At 63.5% G+C, this 17,529-nt stretch overlaps 1 protein-coding gene across 1 annotated transcript in view; it reads left to right on the top strand.

The window, feature by feature from the left end:
- The first annotated feature begins 103 nt into the window (after positions 1 to 103).
- Positions 104 to 17,529, top strand: part of CEP104 (centrosomal protein 104) — a 34,278-nt gene continuing 16,852 nt past the window's right edge. The window contains exons 1-11 of the mRNA XM_036227951.1: positions 104 to 355; positions 4,169 to 4,308; positions 7,666 to 7,839; positions 8,162 to 8,300; positions 9,017 to 9,079; positions 9,328 to 9,404; positions 12,013 to 12,181; positions 13,086 to 13,241; positions 14,134 to 14,346; positions 15,967 to 16,164; positions 17,128 to 17,295. Of these exons, the coding sequence (XP_036083844.1) occupies positions 4,196 to 4,308; positions 7,666 to 7,839; positions 8,162 to 8,300; positions 9,017 to 9,079; positions 9,328 to 9,404; positions 12,013 to 12,181; positions 13,086 to 13,241; positions 14,134 to 14,346; positions 15,967 to 16,164; positions 17,128 to 17,295 (1,470 nt within the window). The 5' untranslated portion in view covers positions 104 to 355; positions 4,169 to 4,195. The remainder of the gene's footprint in view (positions 356 to 4,168; positions 4,309 to 7,665; positions 7,840 to 8,161; positions 8,301 to 9,016; positions 9,080 to 9,327; positions 9,405 to 12,012; positions 12,182 to 13,085; positions 13,242 to 14,133; positions 14,347 to 15,966; positions 16,165 to 17,127; positions 17,296 to 17,529) is intronic.

The raw sequence follows: 17,529 nt of genomic DNA, 5'->3' as shown, positions 1-17,529 counted from the left end.
CCCACCCCGCCCCGAAACTTCATTACCCAGAAGGCCTGGGACAGCGGAGGCGTGGCCCTGCCTTTTGCGCAGGCGCGGGGGGGGGGCCCCCAGAAAGGATTCGCGCAGGCGCGGAGGCTGGCCCGGCCCGGGCTGGTTGTCATGAGAGCCGTGGCCGCGGCCCCGGCGCTGGGCGTAGGCGGCCGCGGCTGCTCTTCTGCAGCCACAGCCGCTGAGACTCGGGAGTGCGGGCCCGCCAGGGACGGCGGAGGCGGCGCCACCTGAGCTCCGCCACAGGCGCGTCGCTGCCGAGAGTCGGTGGAGGGCCCTGGGGGTCGTGAGGGCGCCGAGGTCCGGGCGGCCTCTGTCCTGACAGGTACCTTGCTGACCGGGAACGCGGGGCTGGGGGCGCCAGCGTGCCGGCAGCGGGGCCAGAGTGCCGCGGGGTCGGGACCGCGGTGGGCGCCGGCTGCTCGAGGGCGGGCGGTCCGGCGCGCTGGGCCCCGGGCGGGCGCTGCCTGCGCGCTGCGTCACAGCCCCCACCGGCCCCTGCCGTCGCCTCCCCTCCGCTCCTTGGGTTTAGCGTCAGGTACCATTCTCCTGTCCTCACTTCTCTGCTCTGGACGCACAGCTGATGGTGACCCAGAACTCCATGACTGGCTAAAATGAGAGAAGACTGTGTCTCTGCTCCGCACAGGTTCAATTCGCATCCTCGTTTTTGGTTATTTTGTATCTCTTTGATTCCAATTATTCTGAGAGGCACTTTAATTCTCCAGATTAATTGGCCAAAAACCATTTAATCTTGTAACATTTATCTTTCTTTAGAAGAAACGTGGAAACAAGTTTTGTTTGCTAGTCTTGTAGCAGATGTTCTTAAGTTGCTAAATTGTTTCAACTTAACATAGATGTTGATACATATTGCAGAGCAGACTTCCGGGGGAGAAACCCGGAGTTACCTTTTTCTGTACAGGCCTGGGCTGTGCAGTGAGGGAGCAGGGGGAGCCGGGACTGCTCTGACCCGCGCCGGTGTTGAGAGTGGCTGTGCCAGGGGCAGTGGGGGTCCCACAGGCTGATAACTGAACACTCCACAGAGCTCCGGTTCTCCCCGACGGTTAATGGAGGTTTTTATAGAGCCTGACAGTAGCAGCTTTTAGGGACACCCCAATATCTCATGTGACACTGGTTTACATGAAAAGTTTATGTGAAAGGGATTTTAGGGTACAAGGTGGAAAGGCTTTGGAAGGGGGTGGCCAGAATAGAATACTTTTTAGACCCCCCAAACAGGTGGCAGCATTGCCTCTTAAGCGCCCAGGCACCTCTCTTCCCATGCTCCCAGATGCCAGTGCTTTGGTTCAAGTTTATTGAGGCAACGTGGCCTATCGAGGATACATCCTCTGTGTGAGTTAAAAGGACCTGTTTCTAAGTCTTAGCGCTACAGCAGAGGGTATTGGTCAAGATCACAAACTCTGGAACCTGACTGCCTGACCAGCTGAGAACACACCCTGTCTGCATGGCTGGCTAGCTAGATGCCCCTGGCATGGGCCTCTCTGTGCCTCAGTTTCTTTGTTTCTAAAGTTGGAGTGACAGCAAAGCCTGTGTCCGACTTGTTGCAAAGGTGTGACTGTGTGCTGAGGACAGTTTCTGGCACTCGGGAAGTGCTCTCAAGGCTGCATTCACCTGCAGTCGCAAGGTTCAGGACGCGTGTTGGGCAGTGTGCATGGTATTTCAAATCTTTAGAAGTTCAAGATCAATGATCACATTCAGCTGAGACTATTTGATAGGTACCTATTATTTTCAAGGTAGAGTAGGAAGTAACAAGCTCTGCTCTCAAAGATGGTCGCAGGACTGGGGAGTTCAGGGCAGGGGGATGTTAGTTTGAGCTTTAGTATGCTTTGGCTGTAGCATTCACAACAGGTTGGAACAGCAAGTTGAGTCAGGACACAGAGTTGCCCTTCAACCTTGGACAGAAAGCCCATCAAGGGTTCTTGAGTTAGGACATGGATGGCGGTGGCCCGAGCTGGCCTTGCGAGTGGTTCATTGGGTAGGAGCGTAGGACGAGTGGGCAGTTGTCTAGAGAAGACGGTGGAATAGAGAAGAGGGCGTGTTTTCAAACACGGATCCAGTGGGTGGGGAAGGGCAGATGCAGACATGGATGGAGAGTGGGAGGAAGATGTGCCAAGGTCGAGGGCACAGGAAGTCAGCGGAGAGCCTGAGCACGAGGAAGGAGCCGCAGGCCGTGCGAGGCCCGGTCCCGTTGCTGTGTGGGGTGCTGGGAACGCGGGTGGGGCCGAGCAGCATGCCGCATGCCGCGGGCTGCAGCGCACGGCGCGCTGCTGGGTCGGCCGAGCCTTCCTCTGCTGCACGGTGACATCCCGCAGTGAGCTTCGCATAAAAAACTAGCTAGCACCTTTAATAATGGCTTATCTTTCTATTTTTAAAGCTTTGTTCATATGCTCCAAAAAATACTAACAGCTGCCAGGAGGTAATTAACTTATGGACACGGCATTCAGGTTCTCCCAGAAAGCAAAAGAAAGATCTGGATCATGCGTTGAGAATGTTAAAGTGAGCAGAGTTCCATGGGGATGTGTTTACATGCTACCTAGTACTGAGAATTTCAAGTCATAGTATGTCCAACCGCAGAGAACTTTCTGGAGAGTTCTTGGTCCTCTGTTTTACGATGGACTGTCTTGACTGCAGACGCTAATGGCTCGCCCAGGCTGGCTCTCTGGAGATGAGCCTGGGTGACTTCCCAGCTGGGAGGTGACCAGCCGGAAGCCCGTGCATAGCCTGAGCTTTACGTGCGGCTGAACCTGAGCTCACAAGGCCCCTGTGCCCCTCTCAGCACGGCTTCCCCGCGTCGCCCGCTCTCCGGCTGCACCTCCAGTGGAGGCCTCGGGCAGCCCCCATGGATATTGTCCTGTGTCCTGGTCCGAGCGGGAAGGAAGCTTGTCTTTCCCAGCAGCCCCAGCAAAGTCCTGGGGTTGAGTGGCATTGATCCAGTTGGGGTCCTGTTCTCATGTCCCCATCGCCAAATGAGCTACCGAGGAGGGATGTGGAACTCACAGAATGGCCAGGCCTGGGACACGTAGCCACCACTGGCAGGGAGCTGAGGACTGCAGCGTGGGGCGGTCAGCCCACGGATCGGGGGCGGGGAGGGCAGAGCATCGAGGAAGCTGGGATCGAGGCGCTGTCTTCAGACCAGGCGAGGATGGATGGCAGCAGGCAAAAGCGTGCGCCGCACGTCCGCCTCGGCACGGCGACATGTAGCTGCGAACACAGTCCCGTCCACGGAAAAACCACGGCGTGAAAAACGTCGCTCGTCCCGCATGTAGATACCTCCTGGGAGTCGGTCGCGCAGCCGGGCCCAGCCTCGCCTCCGCGCCTGGTCTCCCTGTGTGCGCTGCTGCCGGCCTGTCTCCGGGCGTGCGCTTCACTCCGCAGGGGCCACTGTGCTGGTGGTTACGAAGCCTCTATTTCTCCTTTAGTTCTATGTAACTTATTAACTTCTGGTTGAATTAGTTTCTTAACTAAGATTTAAAAAAAAAAAAACTTTATATTTGCATCTTTGTTCAAAGTACCACACAACTAGGTGATTTAAGACAACAAAAATTTGTTCTAGAAGCTAGAAGTTCGAAATCCAGGTGTGGGCAGGGCCGTGCTCCCTCCAAAGGCTCTAGGGAAGGGTCTGCCTGCCTCTGCTAGCTTCTGGTTCCTCCCAGCAGTCCTTGGCACTCCCTGGCTTGTAGGCACCGCGCCCCACGCTGTCCCCTGGCCCGCCCCCTGTCTGCGTGTTTACCTGTGTCTCTTTTCTTGTAAGGGCTCCAGTCATTGGTGTAGGGCCCACACGGCTCCACCACAACCTCACCTTAACTGCATTGTGTTTACAGGGACCCTGCTTCTGAATTAGGTCATGTTCACAGGAGGACTTCAGCATCTTTTGGGGGGACACAGTTTAACCCACAACATTGGTCAAACTTCGTGGACATATATTTGGGAAAAGTCAAGATAACTGAAATGATACCTTAAGTGGAATCAGGCCGTTCTGTAAAAAGCACTCACAAAAAACTGGACTCTTTCAAAGGGAAAACTCTTGAACACACTGCAAATCACTTTGTGTGTTAATAGGATGTGAACTAACTTTCAATGTGATGATATCGTTATAACGTGCTCTAATTCCTTTATTTTAAAGACTCACCTCCTGGACCTGGTGAACAGCATGCCCCACAAAATCGGATTCGTGGTCGTCAGCTCGTCTGGACACGAGGACGGCTTCAGCGCCCGGGAACTGATGATCCACGCCCCGACCGTCAGCGGGTGGCGGTCGCCAAGGTGGGCGGAGCGAGGGGCTGGGGCGGGCGCCTGCCCCCCAAGTGTCCCGAGCGTCTCCGTGTAACCCGGTGGTCAGAGCTGGGCTGGCAGTGGCTGTGGTGTCACCCGTCTAGTCACGTCGCAGACCGGCGTTCTCCTGCAGCTTATGCTCCCGCAGGAAGTTTGTTGGGTCTTTGTCCTTCATGGCATTGATTTAAGAAACATGCAGATGCAAAAGAGGGGACAGTGCCCCCGGAGTTGAGCCGTGCCCCTGAGCGTCCGCAGGCTCTCACGCTGTCGTCCGTGCCGGGCACGGGGCGGGGACGTGTCCGCGGGCTCGTCGTGCCGGGCGCAGGGCGGGGACGCGTCCGCGGGCTTCTGTGTCACCTGTGCCCCTGCGGTTCAGCGTGGCGTCTTGCTGTTCTCATGGAACACGAAGTTTGGACCAAGAAAGGCTTTTCCGAATTTGTCTCGAGCACGTGCACGCCTTTCGCCTGAGTCGCGTCATGCCGGCGCGTGTCTTCCGGGACCTTGCAGTCCCTTCCTGAGGCCGCGGTGCCCCCCACACGGGCCACCGCAGAGCCGGTGAGCCGCCCGGTGCCCAGCAGGCCTCGTGCGCTGCCGGCGGCGAGCAGCCCTTGGAGGCTGGCCCTCCCACGGGCCCTGTCACCTCCTCGGCGTCCCTCCTCATAGCTTGTTGTCCACGTCTGGGTGGAAGGTGCCGTCTGTCCCTAACTCGCACACACAGATACGTACGACGTTCTAAATTCTGCGCTATGCTCGTGACTCATTTTAATTCACTCGCGTTGCTGAAAGGTTAAATGTAAATCCCATTTAAAATGAAAAGTACTTTCCTTTTGGGGTTCTCGAGGAGACCCAACGAACCAGACCCCGTTCTGGACACTCTAAGAAATGAAACGAGCAGAGCGGGTGGGGGCAGGGAGCCCCTTTATTGCTGACGAAGCCGATACTGGGACAAGGGCTTCACCTGCGGGTGAGTAAGCGTCCCCGCGCCGAGCCAGCTCCGGTCACTCGCCTGCCCAGCAGGTCAGCCCGGCTGGGGGACGGGGGACACCCCCAGGTGGGCCGCGCCAGCCTGCAGTCAGCACAGCGCCACCTCCCCTCGGGCCAGGGGCCTCCCCGCCATTTCCCTTCAGCAGAGACGCTCGTCCCATGTGGTGGCGGCAGGGGCTGGAGGGGGAGAGGGTTGGAGGCACTTGAAACGGGCACCTCGTCAGCGACGTGTCTGGAAGCGACGGGCGCGATGTCTTCGTGCGTTGACGGGGCGCGGCGCGTCTCGCTCAGAGCGAACGCCCTCGGGTCAGCAGTGCGCCTTCGGCCACCCCACGGGAAAGGAGACGTGCCGTCCATCCCCACACAGACGCACACGAGTTTCGGCCGCGAGTCTCCTGACTGTAACAGCATTTGCTGGGGTCAGGCACGTGACAGAAAGGTGAAGGACCGCACCCTCGAACCCGGTCCCTGAGAGGCCGGGGCTCTAGGCAGGTTAGAGGCTGCGGTGGACGCAGCGGTGGGGGCGGGCACGGCTCCTTGCCTGCACACCCGGGAGGTCCCTGTGGAGCCCTGTGCCACCGAGGGATTGGGACAGCCTGAGCCCAAGGGCCAGAGCCTCGGGGCGCCAACGTCATATTGCCAAGCTGCCATTCAAGAAGAAACCCAGGGCCATTCAGGAAAAAACAAGTGCGAGTACAGAGTTCAGTGCCGCCCATGGTCTCCACCACCACAGGGGTCTTGGGACGTGTCCCTGCAGGTGAGGGGGACGGTCTGCATCCCTTCAGCCTGTCCCTTTCTGTCCTCGTCCCTGTCCCCCGAGGGTTGGGGTGGCTCTGCATGCACGGGGTGCTTACTACCCAGCAGCGAGCCAAGCGGGAGCCGTAATGGGGACGAGGCCTGCTCGTCCCGTCAGAGCTTAGGGACAGGCACGGGCCACTGGGCGGTGACGAGGCCACCGCCAAGGCGAGCGAGCCAGGGGAGGAGGAGGCTGGCTGGGGGACCAGGAGCTTTTCTCTGTGTCGTGTCTTAGTGCCTTTCGGGTGTCTGCGTGGAGGTGGCAAGTCGCCAGCTGGGTGATGGGAGGGGGCACAGGCGGCGTTTGGTGGGTTCCGTGAGGTGCAGGTGGCGTGTCAAGCCATGTTGCTGGTGGGACCCCGTGGCGTGTATGGGGAGACAAGGGACCTTGAGGCCCAGCACGGGCACGTTTGAGGCTGGACGGGGGAGGGGCCCTGCGGGAGGAGGAGGCCAGGACGGGCGGTCACAGGGCCGAGCAGGGTCACACTTGGCGTCATGGGGGCCTGGGGGGCCTTCAGGGAGTAACCGGTGGCAGTGCGGGGCAGCAGCCGCCCTGGGGAGTGTCACGAGCAAGCTGCCGTGGTGACAGCAGCCGACTCCTGCGTGACATGCGGTTGCTGAGGAGGGTGGCCGAGGGGCGGGGTGGGGGCCGGGGAAGGACGGCATTGCGGAGGGTCCCCTCACCCTGGGGTCCTGGCGCGTGCGCCGACAGCAGTGAGCTGCAGAGGGGGGCCGCGGGCCGTCTCGCGGCTCTGCCGGCGGTGGGGGCCGGGGCGCCAGCAGGATCTGCTGCACCGGGTGGGGGGCGGGGGGCGTGGGGAAGCCCCCTCTGAGTGCCCCCGCTTGCCCAGGGCTGTGTGGACCGCTGGGAGGGAGGTCGCAGGGAGGGATGTGGGCAGGAACACAGAGGGACAGAAGGGTCACCGAGCTCGCTGGCGGCAGTGACACCGGCGGTGGCAGGGCCTGCCCCGCCTGCCCCGCCCTTCGGCGCGTCTGCTGCTCCAGACGCCCCCTATGCCGCTGTCGCCTGAACCCCGTGCTGGCCAGCTCAGCGCGTGTGGCCGCCGCCGCCGCCTCCGAGGACAGGCACACGCCGTGGCCCCGCCCGCCTCGCAGTGAGGGCTTAACGTGCTGGGCCCCTGCTGAGGCCCGACGCGCCGGTCCGCACAGTCACGGGCCTGAGACCGCGGGGCGCGCCTGGCGGCCCCCATTGCGCACCAATGTCTGCTGCTGCTTCGCAGCTCGGGGGCCCAGAAGCCACTGCTCCCCGCGGCGTGGAGGTCCCTGGGGGCCGTCCTTCGCCCTGTCTCGTCCACTCTCACAGCCTCTCACGGCGAACGTGTTTCTCTCCGGTAAACGTCAGTTTCGTGTCAAACCGCTTCCCAGCTGCCGCTGGGCGTCAAACAGATCAGATCACGTCCTAACTCCGAGGTCCAGGCCCAGCCGGGAATCTGGGAGACCGGGGTCGCGTCACCCACGGGCCGTAGCTTCTCGGGTGCTGGCAGGGGGGGTGCGCGTCTGGACACCTCCGCAGTAACCGTGTCAAAAAGCAAACGTGTTTGGTTTCAGGTTTTGCCAGTTCCCGCAGGAAATCGTCCTTCAGATGGTGGAGCGGTGTCGCATCAGGAAGCTGCAGCTGCTGGCTCACCAGTACCTGATTTCCAGCAAGGTCGAGTTCTACATCAGCGACAGCCTGCCCGAGTATTTCGCGCCGTACCAAGCCGAGCGGTTCCGACGACTCGGGTGAGGCGGAGGGTTTCGGCGCACAACGGCGACGTGGGCCTCGGAGCCACCGCACACCCAGCACCGCCCTGGCCGGTCCGGTCCGTGGGCCCGAGGTTTCGCGGTTTCCTACCCGCCCCGTGCTGAGGGCCGCGGCGCCGTTTTTTATTCAGTTTCCCACCCCGCTCCTCAGGGGCCGAATTCAACTGCCGGCTTTTTCCCCGGATTTTCTTTCCAGCCCCGACCTCCATCCTAACCTCGGGCAGGGGGTCGAGGGCCCGAGGCGGCTCCCTGGAGCGGCATGTCCCTGCCCCTGTGGCTTCAGCCGCGCTCTCCCTTGCAGCTACGTCTCTCTCTGTGACAACGAGAAGACGGGCTGCAAAGCCCGGGAGCTGAAGTCGGTGTACGTGGACGCCGTGGGGCAGTTCCTCAAACTGATCCTTCACCAGAACCACGTCAACAAATACAACGTGTATAATCAGGTAGGGCCGCACCTTCCCGCGGGCAGCGCCGCGGGGCCACGCGCCGTCCCCACACTTTGAAGAGGCGTTTTCAAAACCTCTTAAGATGGCACCTTCCGGAGGGACGCTGAGCTCCCCTGGAGCAGCTGCAGGGCCGGCACGGACGGTGCGCCCCCGGGTGTGGCCCGTGAGGTGAAGGGGACCGAGCCGTGCGTGGGGTGCACCCAGCAGGGCTCGCAGGGGCTCAGAGGGCGACTCGTCACCCTTCCCTCCGCCACCGCTGCGTGTGCTCACCAGGGACACTGGTTCCGGCTCCGTCGTGGTTCAGCCACCGTGATTCTGGGGGTGGGGGGATGTCTCGGGGAAGAACATTGGCTTAGACCAGGCGTGTTAATTCAGGGTTTCACTTCGCTGTCTGATGTGCCAAGGTCGTCTGGGCGCGGCCTCTAGCTAACTCAAGCAGATGGGTCATTGCGAGGCTGTTAAATGGCTGGTTTTTAGCTGTTACTGGTTTACAGTTCTTGAAATGTGAAGACAGCCACCCGGTTCAGCATTAGAACGCTGACATATAATTTGTAACAACCGCGCTTCATAACCTGTGCGTTAGCACGACGTTCTCCAGTTAACGCGTTTCGACGTACCGCGTCCCATTCGATGACGAGCCAGCAGTTCGTTGTAAGGGCGTTACGTGTTGCCGGGATCTTAGCCTTAATTTCTGTCGATTTACTTTTTCCTAGGTTGCTTTGGTTGCAATAAACATCATTGGAGACCCTGCAGACTTCAGTGATGAAAACAATATTGTAAGTTTGGGAAGTTTCATTCCTGAAGAAGAGAATTTATTTCTGATGGGAGGGGCCTTTATTTTTGTCACAAAAAAAGTATCATCTTAAAAATCGTAAAATTGACTTTCTTTTACTGGTGAATCGAGGCTGCCCCTCCAAAAGACTAGGGTCACCAACGCCGCCAACATCTTTATACCAAGATGTCTCCCCCTAAGGCTGCTTGCTATTGCCTCTCAGAGACCAAGCAGACCTTTTTGTTCCCAAAGGCCTCTAGAGAGAAGTTGATCGACCATTACATGGGGCACAACTCGGAGGACCCCGCGCTGGAAGGGACCTGCACCGGGTAGGAGCCCCCGCCCTGCGGCAGTCGGCTTCCGTGACCCTCCTCAGAATCACAGACGCGTGCATCCCCGCCGAAGGGCGCCTGATCCCAGGGCCTCCGCAGGCCGCTTAGCTCGGTCAGCCGGGGCTGGGGCTGTCTTAGACACACTCCAAGGTGAAGGTCGCTGTTTCGTTGAGCATGTTTTCATTTACTGCCCTTCAGAGGCGACTGCATTTCTTGAGCATTCAGGTATTACTAGAAAGTTCCTGAAATGCATTCAGAAAAGAGATCCCCCAGCCATCCCTTGGTGTTTATCGGCATAGGCAAATACACAGGTGATAAGGAAAGGTATTAATTGACCCAAATTGTCAGCTGCTAGAGATGTTATTTCACGTCTGCTTTGAAACTGTGAGGCAGTGAGAACTCCGTGCCCTGTCCGTCTGTGTGCACAGCGCTGACCGGTCCCCCTCCATGTGCCTCCGTCCCCTGCCTCCTGCCACGGCCACGTTCGGGGCTCGGTGGGCAGGGCGGGACAAGCTAGGGAGTTGGGTTCGCGTGGCTCTTGGCCGCCTGTGTCCCTGGGGCACCTCTGTGGAATGGAGAGCACCCTCAGCACCTGCTGGAGCACCCCGCTGCAGAGGTGCAGTCTGGGGGGGGAGGGTTAGGATGACTCCCCGCCCCCTTCTCAGACAGCGGCTTCCCAGGAGGGGAAGGGCAGGGTGCCGCGGTGTGAGCAGAGGCCGGGTGGGCCCGCAGCCTCCACCACGCTCCACTCCCGCTGCGTGGACTCGCAGCCCTGACGCTGCGGCCTCCGCCTCCCCCGGCCTGCGCAGTGCAGACCGAGACTCTGCACTCGCCCGGGGGCCGGCCACACCGGTGCACCCGTGGACAGTGTGCCTGGCCCCCAGCCGTCCCCCCGCCCCCTGCAGGCCTGCCCTTCGGGAGTGCCCCTCGGCCTGAGGGGACAGACAGGGTCCATCATCAGAACTCATGAGAAAAAGCCACCTGCCTCCCCTGCACCAGCGCCCCGCCCCTGCCCAGGCCCTGCCTGTGCCCTCTGGGGGATCAGCAGCCTGCTCACCTCCAGGCGTGGGGGGGGGGTGGACGCCTTGGGGACGAGTGCTGAGCAGAGGTGCTCGCCCGCGTCCGACAGTGTGTCGCTGTGACGGCACCGCCGCCCAGCCGTGGGGCAGGGACAGCCAGCCAGGCGCACCGACGGCTCCGGCTCCGTGTCTCCGGCGAAGGGCGCTCGGGTTGTGTTGGTTGCCGTCAAAGTCGGTTCTCTGCACGGTGGGCCAGGGGGTGGCCGACTGCAGGCTGCCTGCCCCGTCCCATCCCACGGGGCTCCTGGGAGCAGGGACGTCCCCGAGAGGCTGTGAGTGCCAAGGCCACGCAGTGCTGGATGCGGCATCCTGCAGTTCCCGCGAGGGCGGCCTGCGGAAAGTGGGGAGACCCGCTGTGTCGGGGGATCACCTGGGTCCTGACACGGATGTCCCGTGACGTCACCTTTGTGGGACTTTCACAGTGAAACGAAGTCTTCGTTTTCATCTCTGGGACTTCAGGGCAAAGTGACTTGGACTTGAGTGTGATCTGCATTTTGGTAAAAGGTGATCTCGTAGGTCCCGTAGATGCAGTTGGACACGTCACTGTGTAGTCATCGTGGAGACGGAGCGATACCGTTCAAGACTGCCCAGGCTGCCCTGGCCACCGCGCCCGGTGTCGCTGCTCGGGGCAGACCACCTGCATGCGGAGGGGCAGTGTGTGCATGCACGTGCGTGTGGGTGCGTGCGTGTGCATGCGTGCGTGGGGGGGCGGGGGCTTGGTGGTTGGACAGGTGACGTGGCCCCATGTCCTGTTCGAGTTTGTTCGTGTACGAGTTTACCAACTGACTTCCTATGGCAAATAACAGTGTAATTAAAACCTAACTCTGAATAAAGATGTCGCGTCGCAGGGACCCCGACCCCATGGCTCCCTCCCAGGAGCTGGTGGAGCAGGTGGGGCGAGGCTGAGTCCCGCCCCGTTAACTCCTTGCGCGTAGCTAGGCCGCGTCTCGTCCTGATGCTGGGCCCAGAGGAGCCGGGGCTGCCGTAGACACCTGAGCGGGGGACGGGTGAGGCTTAATGAGCCGGGGCCCGGCCCAGTACCTAAAGGGTCACTTATTCCAGAAGGCTTTCTCCGGCCACCTGCAGACTCGGTGTTCCACGAGTGTTTGACACTTCGGGGTACAGTCTAGTACAAGTAGATCTTTAGTGTTTGTCGCAGTTTCTGTGGGACGGGGGTGAACGCCTGGACTCCCCTCGGCCCGCCATTGCGCACTGATCAGGGCGAGGCCCAGTTGCCGTTGGTTCGGGGTCTGGCGTTGCGTCCCCTGTGCCCAGCACGGCCCCGGGCAAAGTCTGTGCTCCGAGTAGGTGCGCAGTGACTGACGAGTACACACTGACCCCCACGCGCAGCTGGACGGGGCTCGGGAGCACGGCCGTGGGGCTGGGGTCCCGCCCGCACTGACGAGCCGTGCGGCCTGAGCCGGCGCTGGCTGCTGGGCATGCGGGCAGTGCCCGGCTGTCGCTGTCCAGCGCGGGAGTCCTGCGTAGGCAGAAAGCCCTCTGACACGTCCGTGCGTCTCCTTCAGGAAATCCGACTACATCTCTCCACTGGACGACTTGGCTTTCGACATGTACCAGGACCCCGAAGTCGCTCAGATCATACGCAGATTAGACGAGAGGAAGTGGGAGGCCGTGCGAGAGGAGCGCTACGACCGCGCCAAGAAGCTGAAGCAGGCCATCGCCGACCTGCAGAAGGTGCGGCCCCGCCAGGCCCCCACGCCGCCCCCGCCGCCCCCTCCCCGCGGCCCCGCCAGGCCCCCACGCCGCCCCCGCCGCCCCCTCCCCGCGTCTGGCCCCGCCAGGCCCCCACGCCGCCCCCGCCGCCCCCTCCCCGCGGCCCCGCCAGGCCCCCACGCCGCCCCCGCCGCCCCCTCCCCGCGGCCCCGCCAGGCCCCCACGCCGGCCCCCGCGCCACCCTACCCCGCTTGTCTGGCCCCCGCAAGGACCCCACGCCGCCCCCGCCGCCCCCCTCCCCGCGGCCCCGCCAGGCCCCCACGCCGCCCCCGCCGCCCCCTCCCCGCGGCCCCGCCAGGCCCCCACGCCGCCCCCGCCGCCCCCTCCCCGCGGCTGGCCCCGCCAGGCCCCCACGCCGCCCCCGCCGCCCCTCTCCCTGCGGCCTGCCCCTGTAGATCGCCCCCCGCATCCATGGCAGGCTGTGTTAGAGTCTCACTAAGGGCGCGGGTCATTGGAAGCCTGGCGCTCAGCGCGGGGTCACAGAGCTAAGCAAACAGTCGTGACCGGTGAGCGCCTGGCCTGCGCGAGCGTGTGGTGAAGGACGGGCCACGCCTCCCCGGCTCCCTTCAGACGTCACCGCCAGGTGGCACGTTGCCATCTAACGGCAGAAACACACCAGTTTTAAACGTTGCCGTGACCTCATGGGACGTCTTAGCTGCTGGCGCAGCAACAAGCAGCGTGCGCTTTGCAGGGAGTGTGGCCTGCCCTCTGCCCTCTGCCCTCTGCCTCCTCCGCCGTCCCCCCCGCCACCCCGGCCGCACAGGTGGTCATCACCCTGTCGCTCAGGCGTCACCTCGGCGGTTATCTTTGCCCTTGCGGAGGCTGGTCCCCATTTGAAACGGAAGGCCGCGCTGCTGTGCCTCAGGTCGGCGAGCGCCTGGGCAGGTACGAGGTGGAGAAGCGCTGCGCGGTGGAGAAGGAGGACTACGACCTGGCCAAGGAGAAGAAGCAGCAGATGGAGCTCTTCCGCAGCAGGGTGTACGAGCAGCTGCAGCTGCACAGCCTGGTGGACGGCGAGCTGGTGGGTGCACCGGCCCCCGCTGCAGGCGGGGGGCCCGGGGCCCGTGAGCGTGGGCCGTGCTCACCGAGCTGGGGACTTGGTGGGTCGTGGGACCTTACCCAGCCTGGGTCGCAGTTCTGCTCCCCAGCTGCCCCCCTGTGTGCCCACGCCACGTGGCGCTGGCCCTGCCACGCTCCCGCAGGACTCATGGTACATGGCACAGGGAAGGTCTCTGCTCTGCCGCTGGCCCCAGAGTCACAGTTCCTCGCCTGTGACAATGACGTGCCCCGGGGGGAGCTGAGGGAGGTAGCCCCAGTGGTAATGGCGGGCGGAGAACGCACTTCAGGGGCGTGTGGCCTCGTCACTCCCCACTGGGCAGGTGGCATGCTCCCACGCTGCAGGCCAGCGGCCCGGCCCAGGGCTGCAGGCAGCGTGACTGAGCGTGTGGACTCTGGACTGACTGCCGGGGTCCTGAGCCCCGCCCCGCCCTGGGCTCTGTGGCCTCGGTCTAATTCCTTAGCCACTCAGTGCCTCAGTTTCCCTGGCCTGTTTGCCAGGAGAGTAAGAATGGTGAGAATTGCATGAGACGACCTAACGCACCTAAGCCCGGCACACTCGCCGGCAGTGATGCTCGCCGGGGGCACACGGCGCCCTGCTTCTGTGGGCGTCACGGCCGGCCGCGCAGGGCTCGCTCACGGGCGCGCCCCCTTGCTGCGGTGCCCGGTGCACAAGCTCTCGCTGTCACCGTGCGTCCATGTCACTGTGTAGTTCCGGCGAGGGGACGCGGAGTGCCTGCGGGGCCTCAGTGAGGGGGCCGGCCTGCCTTCCTGCGCAGCGGCCCTCAGGGTCCTGGGGCGGGTGCGTCGGTCGCCGTGGCCGCGGCCTCGGGGGTGAGTGTTGCTCTCCTCCCCAGATGCGACGGCCTCTCGCGGTGCCGCTCCAGCCCCTCGTTCGCTCTGGCAGCCCCCGCCACCCGCAGCCCGCGCGCTCCCCGCCGCAGGGGGAGAGGGGCACCGAGAACCGGCCTGCGGAGCCTCTCCTCCAGGACCAGCCGCCGGATGCCTCCCCGCAGCACCGCCCCGCGGACCAGTCCCCGCCCGCCCCGCACCCGCGTCTCAGGACCCGTGTAGGTGGCTCGGTTCCGGGCGTGTGGGGGGCGGGGGGCTCATCAGCCGACCTGCAGGGGGTCGCGTGGTGCTGGCTGCTGCCCCGGGGTGGTCGGGGGGTGTCAGGGTGTGGAACAGCCAAACGCCTTCCTGTCCTGTCTTCCGGGAGAGGCAGGTAAGTGTTGAAGCCAGGACGTGACGGTGTGAGTGAGCAGCACGCAGTCACGCCTCGTGCGGGCCCCCCACGTGCTCCGGCCCCCACCTGCTGGTGGCCTGGGCTGCGCAATGTCCCTGAGCCTCTGCTCCCCCCCACGTGAAGACGTGCAGACATCTGCTTGGAGGGTGGTTATGTGACTGACTGTGACTGACGTGACGTCGCCTCGGTACGGGCCGTGTGGCTGCTGGCCCTCAGGGCTGCCTGCATGGTGAGCAGCAGGGGGCCCGGCGCCCCCCGGGCTCACTGGCCATGTGACTGGAAACCCAAGGTCCACGTGGGCCTCAGGGCCGATCTGGTGTCAGAAGCTCGGTTTCTGCCTATCTTTTGACCCTGTCCGTCGTGGTCCTGAGTCAGTCACCCTAGGACTGGCAGCTGTCACGTGGTCCTCCGCTTCGGGTCTGAGGGGAGAACACATCCCATTCTAAGCAGAAGTCCCCAAGTGAACGCTAATTAGCTCGGCCTTGGTCACACAGCAGTTTCTGCTGACGTGCAGCCGTGCGGCCAGTGGACCTCGGGGCGGAAGGCAGGACGCCCGGTGGACACGGGCCCGTGCCTGCTGCGGCCAGAGGCCTGAGAAGGCCAGAGAGGACCGGCGTGGCCACGGCCAGCCCACGACGCGCCTCTGCGTGCACCGCCACGGCGCTGGCGGGGCCCCGTGTGCGACCTAATCGTTAGAGGTTACGTTCAGCACCTCGTTGTAAAAATGTTTTAGGTTGTCCTTTCTTAGTATCTGCCTCGTTTTACAACCATGAGCAAACGTTAGACCAGGACAAACTTCTCACGCGTGACACGCACTCAGTGTCTCAGTCGTCCCAGCGTTACGTGTGCGCGAACGGTGATCCTCGCGTGTCCAGCGGCACCGACCTCGGAGACGCCGCGGTTACCCGGGAGCGGGCTGCGTGTTTACTGTTCCTGCGTCTCTGTCCCCCACGGGAGCCCAGCCGGGCCGAGGGAACGGGGGCGGGGCAGACCGCCGCCCCGCGGGGAAGGCCGCGGGGGCCTCAGCCGGGCTGTCTTGGGGGGACGGCGGGTGCTGGACACCGAAGCTCAGGCCCGACGCTGATCGCTGAGCTGTAAACCAAGGAAGCGCCGGCGCTCGTGTCGGAATAGAGCGCGGTAGCTCTTGCCGTGGTCGCCTCCTTGTCGGCCGAGCCAAAGTCGCGAGCGGCAAGCAGTAACCGAGGCGGCCGCTGCGTCACTTTCGGGGCCTGTGATGAGTTCAGAAAGGGCTGGAAACCCTGGCCCGAGTGTTTAGTTACGTCCTATTGTGTAAACTATTCGGACCCGGTGATACTGGTGCTTAGCAGAATACCCCTGTTCAGACCCGGTGAGTCCAGCGCAGTGAGCCTGCAGTGTAGACGGGCGTGTTGGCGGGTCCACACAGGGGCTCTGCCACCAGCCGCCCTCCCTCTCCCCTCTGCAGCTCGAGGCCCTGCCCTACGACGAGCGGCCCCTCCCCGCTGTCCACAAGCCGCCCGGGGGGGCAGCCGCGGAGCCAGAGAAGAGTGAGGCGGAGGTCAGCGAGGCGCCCAGCGGGGGCGCGGCGGGCGAGCCGGAGCCGCTGACCGAGAAGGCGCTGCGGGAAGCCAGCGCAGCCGTGGATGTGCTGGGAGAGACGCTGGTAAAGGGCGCGCGTGGGAGGGGGCGCCTGGTGCGCGCCGAGTCCGGCCTCCCTGTGGGGCTGTGGCGTCCACGGGTCCTGTCCTGGGCAGCCCCGCCCAGCCCCGCAGGCTCCGGCCCGGGGCCTCTCTGCAGAGTCGCTCGCGCCACGGGCGGCCGCCCCGCCTTCGGCCGCCTGCCGTGTCCCCGCGTCGGCTCCAGAGCCCCCGTCCTCTCGCGATGCGCCCGAGTAGCACAGCCTCAGCTTGGCCCTTGGCCCTCGTCGTGTTCACTTGCTGCTGGGCCGGCTTGTTCGTCCTCTGGGCAGTCCAGGCGCCCGCAGACGTCCCCTCCCTCCCCAGCTCCCGGGGAGCCCGTGTGTTCCCCTCCGCCTCCCCGCCGTCCACTCCGCCTCCATGCACGGCGACGGGGCGGTGGCCGCGGCCTCGGTGTCTCCGGACGCCTCCTGCTCTCGGCGCCCCCGAGGTCTCCCCCTGCTGTGACAGAGGCAGGGAGAGCCCCAGGCTGTGTCGGTGACCTGGTTGGCTTCCTTTTGTCCTTGTGGTCCAGCCGAATGGTCTCGATGATTACTGACCACGTGGAGCAGCAGAAACATGAGCTGGAACTCAAGGTTCCGTGAGTGCGTGCTCGTTTCAGACTGAGCGTCTCGTCCCCCTGGGTGTTCACGGCGCTCAGCCGCCTTCTGTCCCGGGGGCCGTGACGGCCAAGCAGGAGATGGCAGCATCTCACGTTGAAACGGGCCTGGCCGATCCCCTGGGTCCCAGCTTGAAAACACCGCTCGTGGTGGAGCTGGGGACACATTCTGTATTTCCAAATAGTCTTAAATTTTCCGTGTGCGAAACCGTATCCCTCCAAGTGCAAACATCTGCCCCACGGAGCTCGCGCTGTCAGAAGCCGAGGCGCAGTGCGGGGTGGCGGGTGGCGCGGGCCTGCCCGCACTGAGCACGGGGCCGGGCTGTGGCAGGTCGCGGGGGCCTACTCCAGGACGTGGTCACACCGGGAGGCCGCGCTGCTCACCTTGCACAAGCGGCTGATGGAGACGCCTGTGGGGACCCCGAAGGAAGACCTGCGGAGCCTGCTGCGGGCGGCCGTCTTCCTCATCCGACGCGCCATCAGAGACATCGTGACCCCGGTGAGCCCCGCCCCCCACATCCCGGCACCTGCCGTGGGAGGCCTCGACGTGCCCCAGGAGGTCACGGCAGCCCGAGAGGCCGCCTGGTCGTGGCATCGCTGTCCACCAGCCCAGCGGTGTCCCTAGGGATTAGGTCTTTGGAAGGGAGCCCCAAAGAGCCTGTGTACCTGCCCCTCACCGTCCCCCCGGTCTCGAACACGCCTCGTCCATGCTCCAGAGCCAGAGATCACAGAG

Source organism: Rousettus aegyptiacus, unplaced genomic scaffold (genome assembly GCF_014176215.1).
Source record: "Rousettus aegyptiacus isolate mRouAeg1 unplaced genomic scaffold, mRouAeg1.p scaffold_m13_p_1, whole genome shotgun sequence".
NCBI lineage: Eukaryota > Metazoa > Chordata > Mammalia > Chiroptera > Pteropodidae > Rousettus > Rousettus aegyptiacus.
The sequence above is the reverse complement of the archived record's forward strand: the minus strand, read 5'-3'. Positions and strand labels throughout refer to the sequence as shown.